This window comes from Homarus americanus, unplaced genomic scaffold (assembly GCF_018991925.1).
Source record: "Homarus americanus isolate GMGI-L3 unplaced genomic scaffold, GMGI_Hamer_2.0 scaffold19518, whole genome shotgun sequence".
NCBI lineage: Eukaryota > Metazoa > Arthropoda > Malacostraca > Decapoda > Nephropidae > Homarus > Homarus americanus.
Window position 1 is genome coordinate 697,854 of NW_024723340.1, and position 14,743 is coordinate 712,596.

Consider the following 14,743-nt stretch of genomic DNA (forward strand, 5'->3'; position numbering starts at 1 on the left):
TGTGCTTTGTTTTTTATTTAGTTCTTTATGAAACACATATATAAATCTTATGTTGAAAAGAACAAACTAATTGGCAATTTATTTGCAGGTACCTCAAACTTACAGCTCACATGGTGCTGAGCCTTGAGTCTTTAACTGCTGCTCTGGACAAAAATATTGTTCAGTGTAATACTCCTCAAACTGTACCCTGGTGTTCATGAGTTGTCATTTGAAGAATTGTTGCACATATCAGCACTATTTAATTCCTTCAATCATGGTAAGCTTGAAGTGTGGTGATGGCAAGAGGAATGCCTTTCAAAACTTGTGTGGAAGAATTTGTAATTAGCACAGAAACATAGTCTCCTGGTTGGATTTTTCTTGTGCATCTGATATCTTTGTCTTCTACTTCAACATCTGGGAAGATTACCTGTTCAACAAATATAGTGTATGAGTAAACAATTTAAATTTTGCTGACAAACTTACTTTTCTTCATGTGGTAATATTTAGCATACTCTTGAGGAAAAAAATTCTATTCACTGAAATAAACTAGAGGGTTATATTTGCAGAAACAAGAGGCTTTTCTTTATAAGAAATGTCTCAGGCTGGGATCTGATAAGATTTCTAGAGTGCTTAATCTTTTTAAAGGCTAAGGTTTTGATCCTAGACCTTCGGATGAAAGATGAAGTATCCCCACTAAACATGAATATAAAAGGAATACTACATTCTTTCTTGAGATATAGCATTTTCAAAATCAGCCATTTGTAGTCTTTCACAAATTAACACTTGGGGTTTTTATAAGCAAATTTGCATACGATCTAAACTATCACTTTAGGGTTTTTATACACCCTTTGTGGTTCAACAGCACAGGACGTAACTTTGAACCACATTTTCCAACATTTTCTCGTGGCTTGTACTAATTCCTCGTTCATCACAGTGATTTCATTTATTGTCAGTGTTGTGATAGTTTTGAACCATGTTGGCGAAGGTGGAGGAGTGGGAAAATGCAAAAAGAAATTGCACCACATGGTGACAGTGTGGTGCCTCCTGAGGAGAGGCCTCTCCCAGTGTCCCTGGCCCTTCTAGTGCAAGTACTGTAATAGTTTGTCTGGCACTTCAACAAGCAGTTCTAGTGTGAAAGGAACTACCCGGCATGTCGTTGTGGTTAGAGGGAAAGTGTTGCCTATGTGGTATCTCAGCCATCGTAACATGACTTGCCTCGTGACCACTCATCTTACTCACAAGTGCTCACTACCAGTCCTCCCACTAAAACTAGATTTAGTCACCTTGTTCAGGCTAAGTACGGCACTGTGGGGCACGGTGGAGGAGGGGAAAGAGCAGAAGGGGTGAGAACATCAAGTGCTCCAAAATCTAACATGTAAGTAAAGTAATTCATTTATTTTCATAAAAAAGTGGATGTAATATTTGTATACATCACATTTAACCAATAATTTACAGTTATTATTTAATATGAAATTCGAAAATAATAAGCATTTGTAAACACATTAGAATATGTATAATTTTTTAAAAATATAGAAGCTATGAGTGAGGAACATATGCATTTGGGACCTTGAGTGGCAGCCATGCACTACAATTTGTGTTGATCTCGTGCCTACGTATAGATTTAATCATTTTACTGTGATTACCCATATAAAATATTTGTAGAAAATGAATTTACAATGCTAATGTATCAAATGCTACCTTTTTATCTCCAATAGTAAGCTTGTTATGACTCAAAATGTACAATGATCTTTTGCGCTCGGAGGGAAAAAAATTAATAATCTGTACTGTACTTGGTCTGAGCGTGCTCGCCAGAACACACAATTTACAACACTTACCAAATGAAATATAAATTTTTTCACATGAAATAACGAAGGTAGAAAGTGATGTACAGTACAGTATAAACATTTTCATTATGAGTAAAGAAATTTTTTTTTTTCTACTCAGACTTACGTATAGAAATAATTATTTTATCGTGACTAATTAAATAAACCTGTTTGTAGATAATTTATTTACATTGCATAATGCAACAAACCCCAAATTTTTATCTCAAATAGCAAACTTGTTATGACTCATTACGTACAATTATCTCTTGTAGTGCAGTCAAGTGAGGCGCTACGCGTCAGAAGGGGGTGCTAGCAAAATTCGAAAACCACCATAACACATTGACACTTATATAGTACTAACCATTGGACTAATAAAAAGAAAAAATATTTAAACATAATGGTGGAAACTAAAATGAGTGAAAAAAAATTCTAAAATTCTTGATACTGTATTCCATTTTTTATGAGCCTTATTATTACTCATATCCATTTTTTTCAAAATCATTAATATTTTTTATTTTATTTTTTGTGTGTGGAAAAGAGAAACCAATTATATACAGAATGTACAGTAAAGTAGGTTGTTTTATGCAAAAGAAATGAACCAAAAAATATACTGAAAGAAAAAAAAATATCGTGCGGCTCTTCCATCAAAAAGATAGGTGTGGCTATTCCGTCACAAGAAGGCCACTACTTACTCCATTCACTGGAAGGAGGGATGTTATTAATAAAGTGGTGCTAAAGATTGTAATAGAAAATTTCATATCTTACCCTTGTGTTGCCATCATTTCTCCCAACAAGATCCAGATTTGATCGCTTACTGGCTCCCTCCACTAATATCAGTTGCTGCTGCCCAACCTGTTGGTAATAAAAAAAAGCACCATATATTCCCTATTGTCATTTCAACTTTGTGATCATAAATGCAAAAAATTAGCAATACTTTACAGTACCACACAGTGTTAGTTTCCCCCACTATTAAACTAGTAACGGTACAGTAATAAGATGGATAAACTAGTAGTAGATATTTCTTATAAAATCTCACTAATTTACATCACACACACACACAGCTTTTAAATAAATAAAAATTAAGTAATTATTACATATTTCATGAACTAATATTTTATGCACATGATCACACATGTAAGTTGATAAAAATAACCACGTGTTTGTGCTCAATATAATGCTTTCAGAGCCAGAATGGTACACATAATAATATTAATAAAAACTTATTCAGAGTCCGCTGTCTGGTCTTTACTGTAATAATTGAATAAGCCTAAAAAAAAAAAAAAACTCACCTGCATTCTATTAATCTTAGCAACTTCAGTACGGAACAACCCACACATTCTTTGTAATCGGTCGAGTTTGACTGAGTGAGGAACATCATCCACTAGTTTACGGTGTGCTGGTGTCTTTTCACGGAGACTGAAAAGAGTAATTAAGAATACAGATATACAGGGGTATAGACAATCTGCAAATTGATTCCGATAAGTATGTTTGTTATTTTTTTGGGGGGTATGTATGAATAAATGAGGGGAAATATGCATCACTATGTAAAACCTGTTTAAGATTTAGTTGTATGAGATGTATTACTCGTGTATTTCATTAAAAATCTATCTTGGCAAATCCATAATTCATATGCTGCATACTCATTCTTTTTACATTTTCAAGCTTTTTTCCAGCTTTAAGCAGGCCAGCAGGGTGGTTGAAAACAAAAGCACATACAGGTACATCTTTCCCCTCCACTTATCATTCATTCATTTTTACAGCTGTAAAAGATAAGAGTTCAGCTACATTTCTCCCCTTCCACACCAAGGACCAAAATTTTTTTTAAAAACAATACAGTCTACCTACTGTACTGGACAAATATTAACAACAAATATGATTTCCAAGGTATCAAAGTTCAGAACTTCAATACTGTATACAGTAGAAAACCAGTTATCCAGGCAAATGGTAGATTCAACTAACCAAAATGAAATAATACAAATTTAAAATCCCCAAAATCAGCTAGAATCGTAAGTTTGAATGCCGCACATAACAGGGATGAGCTGCTATATTTATTACTATGATAAACAATAAAAGCGATACACAGCATAAAGCTACAATAACACATATTTTATATACAAAAAATAGTTCCTTCCACACTCCAACCATCCTCTCGGCGAGTCAGGGCAACGCCACACAATTCAGGCAGTCACTCAACTGACTCACAGACGTGTGACTGCCACGATGGCTGTGTGTATGTCGTGATGTCACATCGTGAGGAAGTGCAGCCACACAGTTATAGTCCAGTAATGCACATTCACTTCCCACATATGCTCTTCATTTTTCTTATTTTACAGTTTTATATTATATTTTTATTTCTGAGCCACATTAGAAAATTGGAATGATTTTTCCTCAACTTTTATAGTTTCATTACAAGTAACAATATAAGAGGCAGCTGGGCTGGCGAGTCGGTGATGTAGTTATAGCCAAGGTCTTGGCTATAACTACCTCCACACACGTTTACTTCTCACACATACATACCCATGCTCGCCATTTTTCTTGTTTTACAGTTTTATATTATACAGTAAACAATGTGTATTTGCTCGAAACAAGGCTAATAAAGTACTTGGGTTCATACAAAGGAGTGTTAGTTACAAGACTAGTGAGGTCATCCTAAAACTACAGTATATCTTGCACTTGTGAGACCTCACTTGGATAACGCAGTTCAATTCTGGTCACCGTATTACAGAATGGATATAGAATCAGAATCCTTGGAAAGAATTCAGAGGAGAATGATAAGACTAATCTCAGGCATTAGGAACCTTGAGTACAAAGACAGGTTAAAGCATCTTAATTTGCACTCCCTCAAGAGACGTAGGGTGAGGGCGATATGATAGAGATGTATAAATGGAAGTCAGGGCTGAACAAAGGGGACATTACAAAGGTACTCAAACTATCCAACCAGGAGCGAACTCGTAACAATGGTTTTAAATTAGACAAATTTAGATTTAGGCGCGAAATAGGTAAACATTGGTTTGGAAATAAGAGTAGTGGACGAGTGGAACAAGTTACCAAATATCATCATTAACTCGAATATGCTGGATAGCTTCAAACATAGGTTGGATGGATATATGAGCAATAGGGGTTGGGTGAAATTGGGACTGCCCAGTATGGACCAATAGGCCCGCTGCAGTTTCCTCCATTCTTGTGTTCTTGTGAGCCATCCCTGTTATTAAATCAAAATTTCCGCTAAATTGAGCTCTCAGTCAACTAAGTATACACTGGAGTAACCTTAGCTTTCATCTTTATTCAAGACATCTTCAGAGGCAACTGAATTTACAGGGATGGAATGTCAGGTCATCTTTTCTTGGGTGGGGGATTAGTGGGTCTCATGACCTGAAGATGTCTTGAATAAACACAAAAGCGAAAGTATTTTGGGGGGAGACCTGACCTGATGCAATGTCAGGTGGAGGTAGGGTAGGGGATTAGTGGTCTCATATTACTGACCTTCTGATGGAATGTCAGGTCACCCTTTCTTGGGTGGGGGTTTAGTGAGTTTCATGACCTGAAGTTGTCTTGAATAAACAGAAACCTGAAGTATTTTTAGGGAGATTGTGATAAGTCTAAGTATAAATGAGCAAAGTTGTTTCACTTCAACATAACATTACATAACATTTCAAAATATGGAGTGAGAAAGCAGAAAGGTGCGAGTGATTAGAGAGATGAAGTGGAAAGGAGCGTTGCCAAGCGCTCCTCAACAGCTGATATTTAACGCGCTACCATGCAGTCACACGGATGACTGGAGCCGGTGGGAGGGGAACCTTTGGGGGGAGGGGGTCTGTGCGATCAGTTTTCTCCCCTCCTTCCTCACTCAAGCGTGGCTAATTGTGATAAGGAAACACCACCAGTCTCTATGTACAGAACTAAACAAAGAATTTATTGGAAATACTCTGTAACATTCGATACCATAATATCCTGGCCACTGGGGTTAGTTATACAGACTTTTCCCTGTGATAAAGCCATAATTTTGAGTAACATTACTGTACTCACGTACTCAAATGTACTAAGCTAAAGTTTTAAAACATTTATTTCTTGTGTAAACTATGAGATGTTATACTCAAATTAATCGCTATCTTACAAGGATTCCAGCAATGCAAGTTATATTCTGCTAAATCAAGTCAGTGACATTTTATAAGAGAAAATTTTAAGCTTAAAACAACTTCATCCTCTAAAATCATTACCACCTGCTGGCTGGGAGGAGGGGTGTTGACAGCCAGGAGGGGAGGTTACCAGGTAGTTGTCAGTGGAGAGGGGATGGGTCAGGGACTCAGGAAAAAATTATACAAGACAGGGAGTTTAAGTTTTTTACTTAAATGTGGGCAATAGGTTTGGTAGAGGGGATGGAATGTATCCCTTTATTTTCCATTGAAATATAGCCCCTAAAAGCCAATTTTGCTATGTCAAAATTCGCCAGGAACACATCTGTCAGCATTTGCGAGAAATGGCTGTATTTATTTGAATGAAATGGCTCGTGTAAGTTTTGAAAACAGTTAACACTGGTTGGAAGTCTTGGTTCTAAGAATGCTCAAGTCACTCTCAGAACGGAGATTCTGACCCATTTTAACGTATTTTAGAGAGTACGTAATACAGAATGGAGAAAGAAATAATGGTGTCTTCTTATGGTAGAAACAATATTGCCATAAAAATATATACAGTATGAACGGTAACACAAACTTTGTTCACATTTCCCACCAATTACTACTACAAATCCAAAACTATTACTTTCATTATTTATCTACTGTGGTGAGTTTCTCGTAAACATTTTTCAAAACAAAAGGACAGCACACTGTTTTTCCTCATCAGTTTCTTACCTGTATGGAAAGAGGAAGCAAAAGTTGTATTTGACTTGTTGAATTAGGGACAAAGTTTCCTGAAACTCTTCTTCAGTCTCGGAGCAAAAACCACAGATGAAATCTGAAGACAGGGATACATCTGGGATGATGGACCGAATGTGAATTACCTGAGATGAGAAATGAGCCAAGTGATAATTGGATAAGTTGAAAAAATAATAAAGTGGGAAGTGGGAAAATACTGTAAAGTTCAATGTTTTAATTAAATGACAAGTTTTATGAAGACAAAAAAATTCCACCATTGTACTGTACTGTACAGGCAGCCCCTGATTTATTAAGTACCTGTACAAATTTATACTGTACTGTATAAGGTTTTTCTGGAACAAAACCTTTACGTAAATTTAGGGATGCTTGTATGGTACTACTGTCCCGTATAGTGAGTAACTATTTCTCATAAAATATAAATAGAACCATAAATCGAGAAAAAATTATAATCCAGACTTTAAAAAAAAATGTGCACAGTACAGTATATTGTACAATACTCACTAGCTCACAATATGCTTCCCTTGTGTAGCCTCTTCTCATGAGTTCCAAGATTCTTGTACTTCCACACTGAGCTGGCAAGTGAATATTCTTACAAATATTGTCTTTCTCTTTAACCAGGTGTAATACTTCATCTGGGAAGTCCTTGGGATGAGGTGAGGTAAATCTAATACGCATTTCAGGATCAATTTGAGAAACTTTGTCCAATAGATCTGCAAATCTCAGCCCACCCTTTTTGGGTTTGTATATTGTTTTAAATCCTTTAACTACATGGGTTTTCTCATCTTTATCTATTGAAAAACCAGCATGCTGTATTTGGGAAACATCTCGATAACTATTCACATTTTGGCCTAAAAGGGTTATTTCTTTTATTCCTTGATTTGATAAATACCGCACTTCTTCTACGATGGAGTCAACATTCCGTGAACGTTCTCTTCCTCGAGTAAAAGGCACAATACAGTAAGTGCACATGTTGTCACAGCCACGCATTATTGAAACAAAGGCAGACATCCTATTTGCTGACAAACTCACTGGCACCACATCAGCATAGGTTTCTTCCAGAGAAAGCAAAACATTGACTGTTGCTTCACCTGTATCAAAGACAGAAAATATTGATTATAGTCCAATACTGTACAGTCAACCATACATAAGGAAATAGTTCTAAATGAGCTCTGCACTGTATCAAGGTGCAAATATATTATGTTGAAGCTGTAGTGCTTGTACAGTACCTAAAATCTTGACTGAATCTTTTTGTTAATCCTACCTTAACATATGCAACTAGATAATTGACTGATTGATTTTATTGGTAATTCATCACATGTACAATAAAATACTGTATACCTGTACTGTGCTGCTATAGTGTGCGGTCTACAAACACTGTATACCTTTAGTCTAACCCAACCTGACCTGACCTAACTAAAATATCTTGTAGACCACATGCTGTAGTAGCACCTTGTATACAGTACTGTAATTAGTTTAAAAGTAAGTAAACACTCTTTTCATTATTACATAATGATAATATTAGGTTGCTCTCACTTCAAATTTTGTTTAAATTACACCACATCGTTTCAACAAAGTTGCTTTCATTGGTAACAGATATCAGAGTAAATACTTTCTGTTTATTGTGGCAGTGGGGTCCAGGTGGCTCCGGAAGTTAGGTAAGGTAGGTCAGGTTTTATTAAGTTCTGTGCACTGCCGTATAATTTTTATTAATACTATCCAAAAGTCTGTTGAAAAAATGAACGAAATCGAACAACACGTTCTGGTGTTACCCATCTGCTCCAGGATTACCATTTAATTAAAGTAACTGTCATCATCTTTGCTCAAGATATTAGATATTTGGACCCATATTCTGGAACGGGGTGGTAATATCGACAATATTTACCTAGATTTTGCCAAGGCTTTCGACAGTGTACCCTACGAAAGGCTGAAAATCAAACTGGAAGGGTACGGAATTCGGGGAAATGTCCTAGCGTGGATAGAAGACTTTCTACACGACCGCAAGCAGTGTGTGGTGATTAATGGCACGAAATCATCATCCGTACCTGTCACAAGCGGGGTACCACAGGGCAGTGTATTGGGCCCGCTGCTGTTTGTTTGTTTCATAAATTCATAAATGACATGCCTGACGTTGTACACTCCTTCATACAAATGTTTGCCGATGACTCCAAGTTATTTCAGGATATCAAGAACCAAGCAGACTGTGAAGAGCTGCAGAAGGACCTCTGTGGGCTCCAAGAATGGTCGAAGAAATGGCTGCTGAGATTCGATGTCACAAAGTGCAAGAGGATGCACCTGGGGCGTACCAACGGTAAGGAGGCGTATCATATGTCCCAACGGGATGAAGAAACTGCACTATTTGAGACAATGTGAGAAGGACCTAGGTGTGTATGTTCACAATGAGCTGAAGTTCTCAAGCCACTGTGAGAAGAAGGTAAATCAGACAAATAAATTACTGGGTCTTATAAGGTTGTTGTTCAGATATCTAGACGGTCTGTCCCTCGTAACGATCTTCAAGAGTGAAGTGCTTCCCCATCTGGAGTACTGTCACCCCGTCTGATATGCTAGGGACTGTCAGTTGGTTGAAAATGTTCAAAGGAGGGCCACCAGACTGGTGCCTACACTTCGGCACCTCAGTTACCCTTAGAGATTGGAGCGTCTGAACTTGCCTAGCTTATACTACAGACGGGCAAGGGGTGACCTAATTGAGGTGTATAAGCATCTCAAGGGGCACTACTCAGTCGAGTGTCCTTACTTGGAGCTGGCGGACGCTCGCCCGACAAGGGGTCACAGCTCAAGATTGAAGAAGCCGCAAGTCCAGAAAACTGTGAGGGCAAACTTTTTCGGAGTAAGAGTTGTAAACTCTTGGAACAATCTACCAGAAAGTGTTGTGACGGCACCAAGTGTGAGCTCTTTCAAGACCAGACTTGGCCAACACTCGAGCAGGTTCAGGTACATTCAGGAGCCGGTGCATGCCCAGTACTTGCCAACAGTGCGTAACAGAGACGTGACCGATCGCCCAAGCGGCTAACGAGCCGATCAGTGGTGAAGAGGATAAAAGTAAGTAAAAAGTAAAAGTAAGTTGCTGCTGCTGTTGTTGTTTCTTATTAATGAGTATGAAACCAAATAGCATTACTGTACACTAATGTAATGAAACATTTGGACAATGACGATACATTTTGATGCTCAGATAAGGTAAACAATGATGGGAGCACCAGCACAACACGTTTCTTTAAAAGGAGGAAAACTGGGGACAAAAACCTGATTTGCTTTATTCTTGAGGTACCAAATAAGTTTTTTCTACAGTACTGTACAGTATAGATATTTTTTCCTTATGTGGCTGGATAACCTAGACCATTGTCCTTAAATATTACATAAAAATTAATTTTTACAAAACCAGTAAGACTGTAAAAATGTCCCATAATACAAGCTGATAACCTACCCCCATCAGCGAGTGATAGCAGCCTTGGAAGATCACGGTAACTGTCAGGACCGGCCACAACATCTATACTCTTCTCTTTTTCTATCAGTTTCTTCTTCAGTCTCTCAGCCATACACCCCAGGACTCCAATCTTCATTGGGGTAGTTTTCTTGTTCATCGCTCGCTTGTTTTTTAGGCCTCGTAGGTGGTCCAGTTTGTTCCACACCTTCTGTTCTGCTCCTTCTCGAATAGAACACGTCATAACCAATACAACATCTGCTTTATCCCTCTCATTGGTACGTACATAGCCATGATTCTTGAGAATCGACCAAGCCACTTCAGTATCACTTACATTCATCTGGCAACCATAAACATCAAAGTATACCTTGCGGCCATTACCATCAATGTCTGCAACATTAACGTATGGGTGAGATATTTTTTCTAGGTCTCGTCTGGAAAGAACCTTTCTCTGGTCGCCATCTAGAGTATTATTGGATTGCTTATTATTGGCTATAAAGTGTTCCAGGCCGGGACCCATCTGGATTTGTTTCTTTTTCTCATTTGTGTCAACAGTAATGCCATGTGTGTGAACTGAGGAAGAGTGACCTACTTCACGCTTTATTCTTACTTCATACTGTCTCAATACACTACACCCTGAAGTATTAATAACGGAGACGGTAGAATAACATAAATAAGGTAATAATACACTTTCACTTTTTTTAAGGGAAAATTTTTGTGAGAGGCGGTATAACTTATTTAATCCCTTATTTGGCCATGTAGGAACGCTATGAATGTTATGTGCTGTCACTGTGAGTATTCTGGATGCTTTGAAGGAACTTGTAAGTCGACCACCAAGACACAACTCCAACATCTTTGCTTTATGGGAGTAGCAGAAGACACAGTAGGGTTAACGACCCTAGCGGCCACAGGATAACAATAACAACAATAGATCAAATGCTAAAATATTACATATATTTATCATTAGAAAACATTTTATGCTTAAAAATATAAATTATTCCTAGAACCGAGTACTGAACTATAAACGCGTTATCATATGAGTGAAGTAATTAAATCAATGAATGAAATATGATTTGTCTGATACTCATGTTTAGAAATATTGTTCATGTATTAGCTTACAACAAAAGTTTAAGGGGCTTTTGTTACCTTCAGGAAACAAAGACCCACTCCCACGTTTTATTAAAATTTCGTTTAATATTGTACTGTTTGAAAATGTAAAGAAATACAGTCCGATAGACAATAATAAGAAGAGGAGGAAGGTAAATATGTCTCTTATACATGTGACCGTGACAGTAATGATAGGGGTGATTTTTTAAACTATTCTGCACGCTGATTACTTCCACTTTATTAATTTTCTTTAGGGTTGGACCGATTAATCTAGCCAATTAGTTGAAGTTTAATCTTTGTAATTGGTAAATATTCGTTCATTGGCTGTTCTCAGGTTTTGGTATTGGAATATTTATTTTATTTATTTTTTTTTACGTTTTTCGGTGTTTTACCTAAATATGACCTTCAGTTTTTGGTGCAAATTAGCGTTAAAAAAAATTATTTTCATTTTTAACAAACATAATTTGCACAAAAATGGAGGTCAGTTTGGAGTTAAAAAATATATAAATATTCTCATACCAAAGGAACCAACCAACCAACCTACCTACCTAACCTAACCTACAAGGAGGAGGAGGAAAAGAGGAGACAACTGACTCTAAGTGAGGAGTATAACCTCGTGTAAACATGGCGGGAACCTGCAGACAGCCAATGGACGAATATTAACCCTGTAATTTCATATTTACCGTTATAAGATATGGGGTATGCCCATTTCATCACCAACCCGTTTCGTCACCACTGTTTTCAAACCGTTCTGTCACCACTGCTTTACCCGTTTCATCACTGCGTTCATTCTCATCAATATATACAAGAAAATAACAAGGCATGAGATAGAAAAAAACCCCAGACATTATGTGGCTAAAAAAAAAAAAAAATGTATATATATATAATAAAAATCATCTCACTTAAACATTATGTGAAAGACTAAAATTTACTCATGCAAACTTGGCAGAAGACAATGAAATTTTCTTTAGGAAATTAGGAGTACAATAGTCATATTTTTTCTTCATATTCATCCACAGCTTCCAGAGATGAACTTGTTTGTCATAATTTGCTTTTCTTGTGCACGATTTTAGCTTATGCTCAGCAACTAGTTGTATTTGCATAGCAACCATTGAGGCTTCTCTGTGAAGAAGAAGGTAGAGTGAGATTGTTCTTTGCTGCACTGGTGTCAAATCACCTTCATTTGTTCTGTATTTTGTTTATTTACCAATGTTTTAATCGTTTTCTTTATTAAATGATTAATATTCATGAGTAATAATAACAATACTTCTCGAGTCGTCTCTATACCTGTGTAATTTCTATTCTTGTAAAATAATAACTTACAGTTTGTCACTAATACCAGCGACTGTTAGTGGTGACGAAACGGATTTGATATTGGTGACGAACCGGGTTGGTGATGAAATGGGGTGTATCCTAAGGTATTAATGTCAGTATGATGATCTAGCCAAAACTCTGATGCCTCTCCAAAGCTTTTATTTCTAGCAAGTTCCTTTATAAATGTATATTAGTTACATTATTTATATTAGTTTCATGTGCTCCTTCTATTTTTACTCCATTTCCCATATTATGGAACATATTCAAAATATAGACAGGCAGAAAACAATGATAATAAGAGAACAGATTCTTTCATCTTTTTACTTTTTCATAAACAACAACAAAATTCTTTATTTCAAACCCTTTCTGATGTTGTATGTCTGGTTTACCTAACTTGAACCAAAAAATATTGTGTTACCCCATTGATATCAAACGAAGAATCAATCATGATTAATCAACCAAAGTAATATAAAATTCAACTTCAAATTTATTTTATAGTATTCAACATAAATATTACTACAGCTCTAAATTTAGAAAATGAAACATAAAATTGCCTTTTATCGCAGTCAAGAAATGTGAAATATTTCAACTTTTATATTACAGCACATCAACATTCAATGTACAAGTCTACATAGGCCAAAATTTTTTAAATTTCTGGCTAAAGCTGATGGTTATACGGTGTTGGTGTCATGTTTTCTTGCAAGTGTATGTTTAGGCAAATGCGATTTTTTTTTTTTTTACACGAATTAGCCCACCCGGACACAGGTCGAACGTGGCGAAAAAATAAAAACAGAAAGAAATTAAAAATAGTGAAGAAAAAGGTTATACTGTGTTAATCTACACCACGAAGATGCCAGAAAACCAGCTTTTTAAAGTGAGACTTATTGTATAAGCATGGAAACACAGAAGAAGGCAGAGCATTCTGCAGTTTGGCTGTGTGAGGAAAGAAGGATGTACTATATGTTTTTGTGCTACTAAAAAAACAAAAAACATGCAATCAACACGTACGTATTTTTTATTAGAATTAAAAGTAAAAATTGGTATTTAAAGTTACAAACTATAATTATATTTAGACACTGAGGTCCCAAACAGACTGTTACTGAGAAGTTAGGATAGGGCTTGAGAGGTCAGGTAAATTTTGTTCTCACTACCATTTCTATTAGCATCTAGAATGACCACAAAGAACAAGAGAAATGGGAATACCCCGTATCTTAACAAATTGCAACCAGGATGTACTGTACAGAACAAGATGTTACCAGTTACTACTACACAAAACTAGACTTTATAAGGGTGGGAAATCACTAAAACCATTTGCTCTATATAAGAGATGGCAGGTGGGCAGCAAAACTAAGTCAAAAATAATATTAGGGTGATGTCTTTAACTTTGTGGTACCAATAACTTCATGAAGATTAATCAGATTTCAAATTCTTAATAATCTGCCATTAAATATGGTATTACAAACCCTCGATCAGATTCACTCCCTAATATCTTAAGAGCGGACCAGCACGATGATCATCACTGGAGATGTGATGCTGTTCAGGATTTCTTACAGCTCGAGATCTTACACTTGGAGATATTAAATTACTTCCATATGATCATTTTTTTGCCATGTTTTACCCAGAAATTTTGCTTTTCTTTCATGCCCTACCCACTACAGATGATCGAAAGGTGGTGGAAAACAAAACAAAATTAAAGGAAAAAGTTGTCATATTGTTTTTATTTCTGTACTACATATCATCCAACAATACAGTACTGTATCTCTGGAAAAAAATCAATCAATTCTATAAACTCCTTCTGGTGTTAACCATTTACTCCATTATGTTTTTCCTACTGGTAATGGTCCTCCAACTATCATAATCAGCCCGTGCCATTATACCACTTGACCTGTTGTTGACATACAAACACATGCAGCAATACTTGACGGCTAGCTTGAGGAAATTTCTCTATAGAAGGTGAATGTCTTTATACTGTGAGAAGATGACAAAAAATGTACAAGAAGTAGATTTGTATACTGTAATATAAATTGTACAATTATTTCATCTTGGGTCTACTGAAGAGATGCTGTCAATGTCTGTCTGTGAACCATGTTGGAATATAACAGAACTGTATCTGACAATTTGTAAATCCTCCACACGGATTAGGATATTCTTGAGGTAAGTAACAAGTTTAATTTATAGAATCTTTTTTGTAAAGTTGCTGCATCGAAGGGAAC

At 36.4% G+C, this 14,743-nt stretch overlaps 2 protein-coding genes across 6 annotated transcripts in view; one reads left to right on the forward strand and one right to left on the reverse strand.

The window, feature by feature from the left end:
- Window positions 1-10,962, reverse strand: LOC121863418 (CDK5RAP1-like protein). The gene is made up of 6 exons (XM_042362076.1): window positions 10,113-10,962; window positions 7,175-7,761; window positions 6,650-6,798; window positions 3,092-3,218; window positions 2,568-2,654; window positions 1-406 (listed from the first exon to the last, which is right to left on the reverse strand). Exons 1-6 carry the CDS (start codon window positions 10,960-10,962, stop codon window positions 248-250), a joined length of 1,959 nt encoding a protein of 652 aa, XP_042218010.1. The 3' UTR covers window positions 1-247.
- The window catches only part of LOC121863419 (tRNA:m(4)X modification enzyme TRM13 homolog), a 25,877-nt gene continuing 21,820 nt past the window's right edge, over window positions 10,687-14,743 (forward strand). Inside the window, exon 1 of one of the 5 annotated variants that reach the window (XM_042362079.1) lies at window positions 10,687-10,787. The gene's annotated coding sequence lies outside the window, so the exon portion shown is untranslated. Of the gene's footprint in view, window positions 10,788-10,843; window positions 10,901-10,973; window positions 11,369-11,750; window positions 11,884-14,313; window positions 14,685-14,743 lie in introns of those variants that run through there. The other 4 variants (XM_042362081.1, XM_042362078.1, XM_042362077.1 and 1 more) reach the window with 4 other exon arrangements.

Coding starts and splice junctions, on each gene's coding strand:
- LOC121863418 (XM_042362076.1), bottom strand. CDS start 10,962: ATGTTGGAGTTGTGTCTTGGTGGTCGACTTACAAGTTCCTTCAAAGCA. Junction 6,799..7,174: donor GGGAAGCATATTGTGAGCTA/GTGAGTATTGTA, acceptor TTCTCATCTCAG/GTAATTCACATTCGGTCCAT. Junction 407..2,567: donor GAAATGATGGCAACACAAGG/GTAAGATATGAA, acceptor TTTGTTGAACAG/GTAATCTTCCCAGATGTTGA.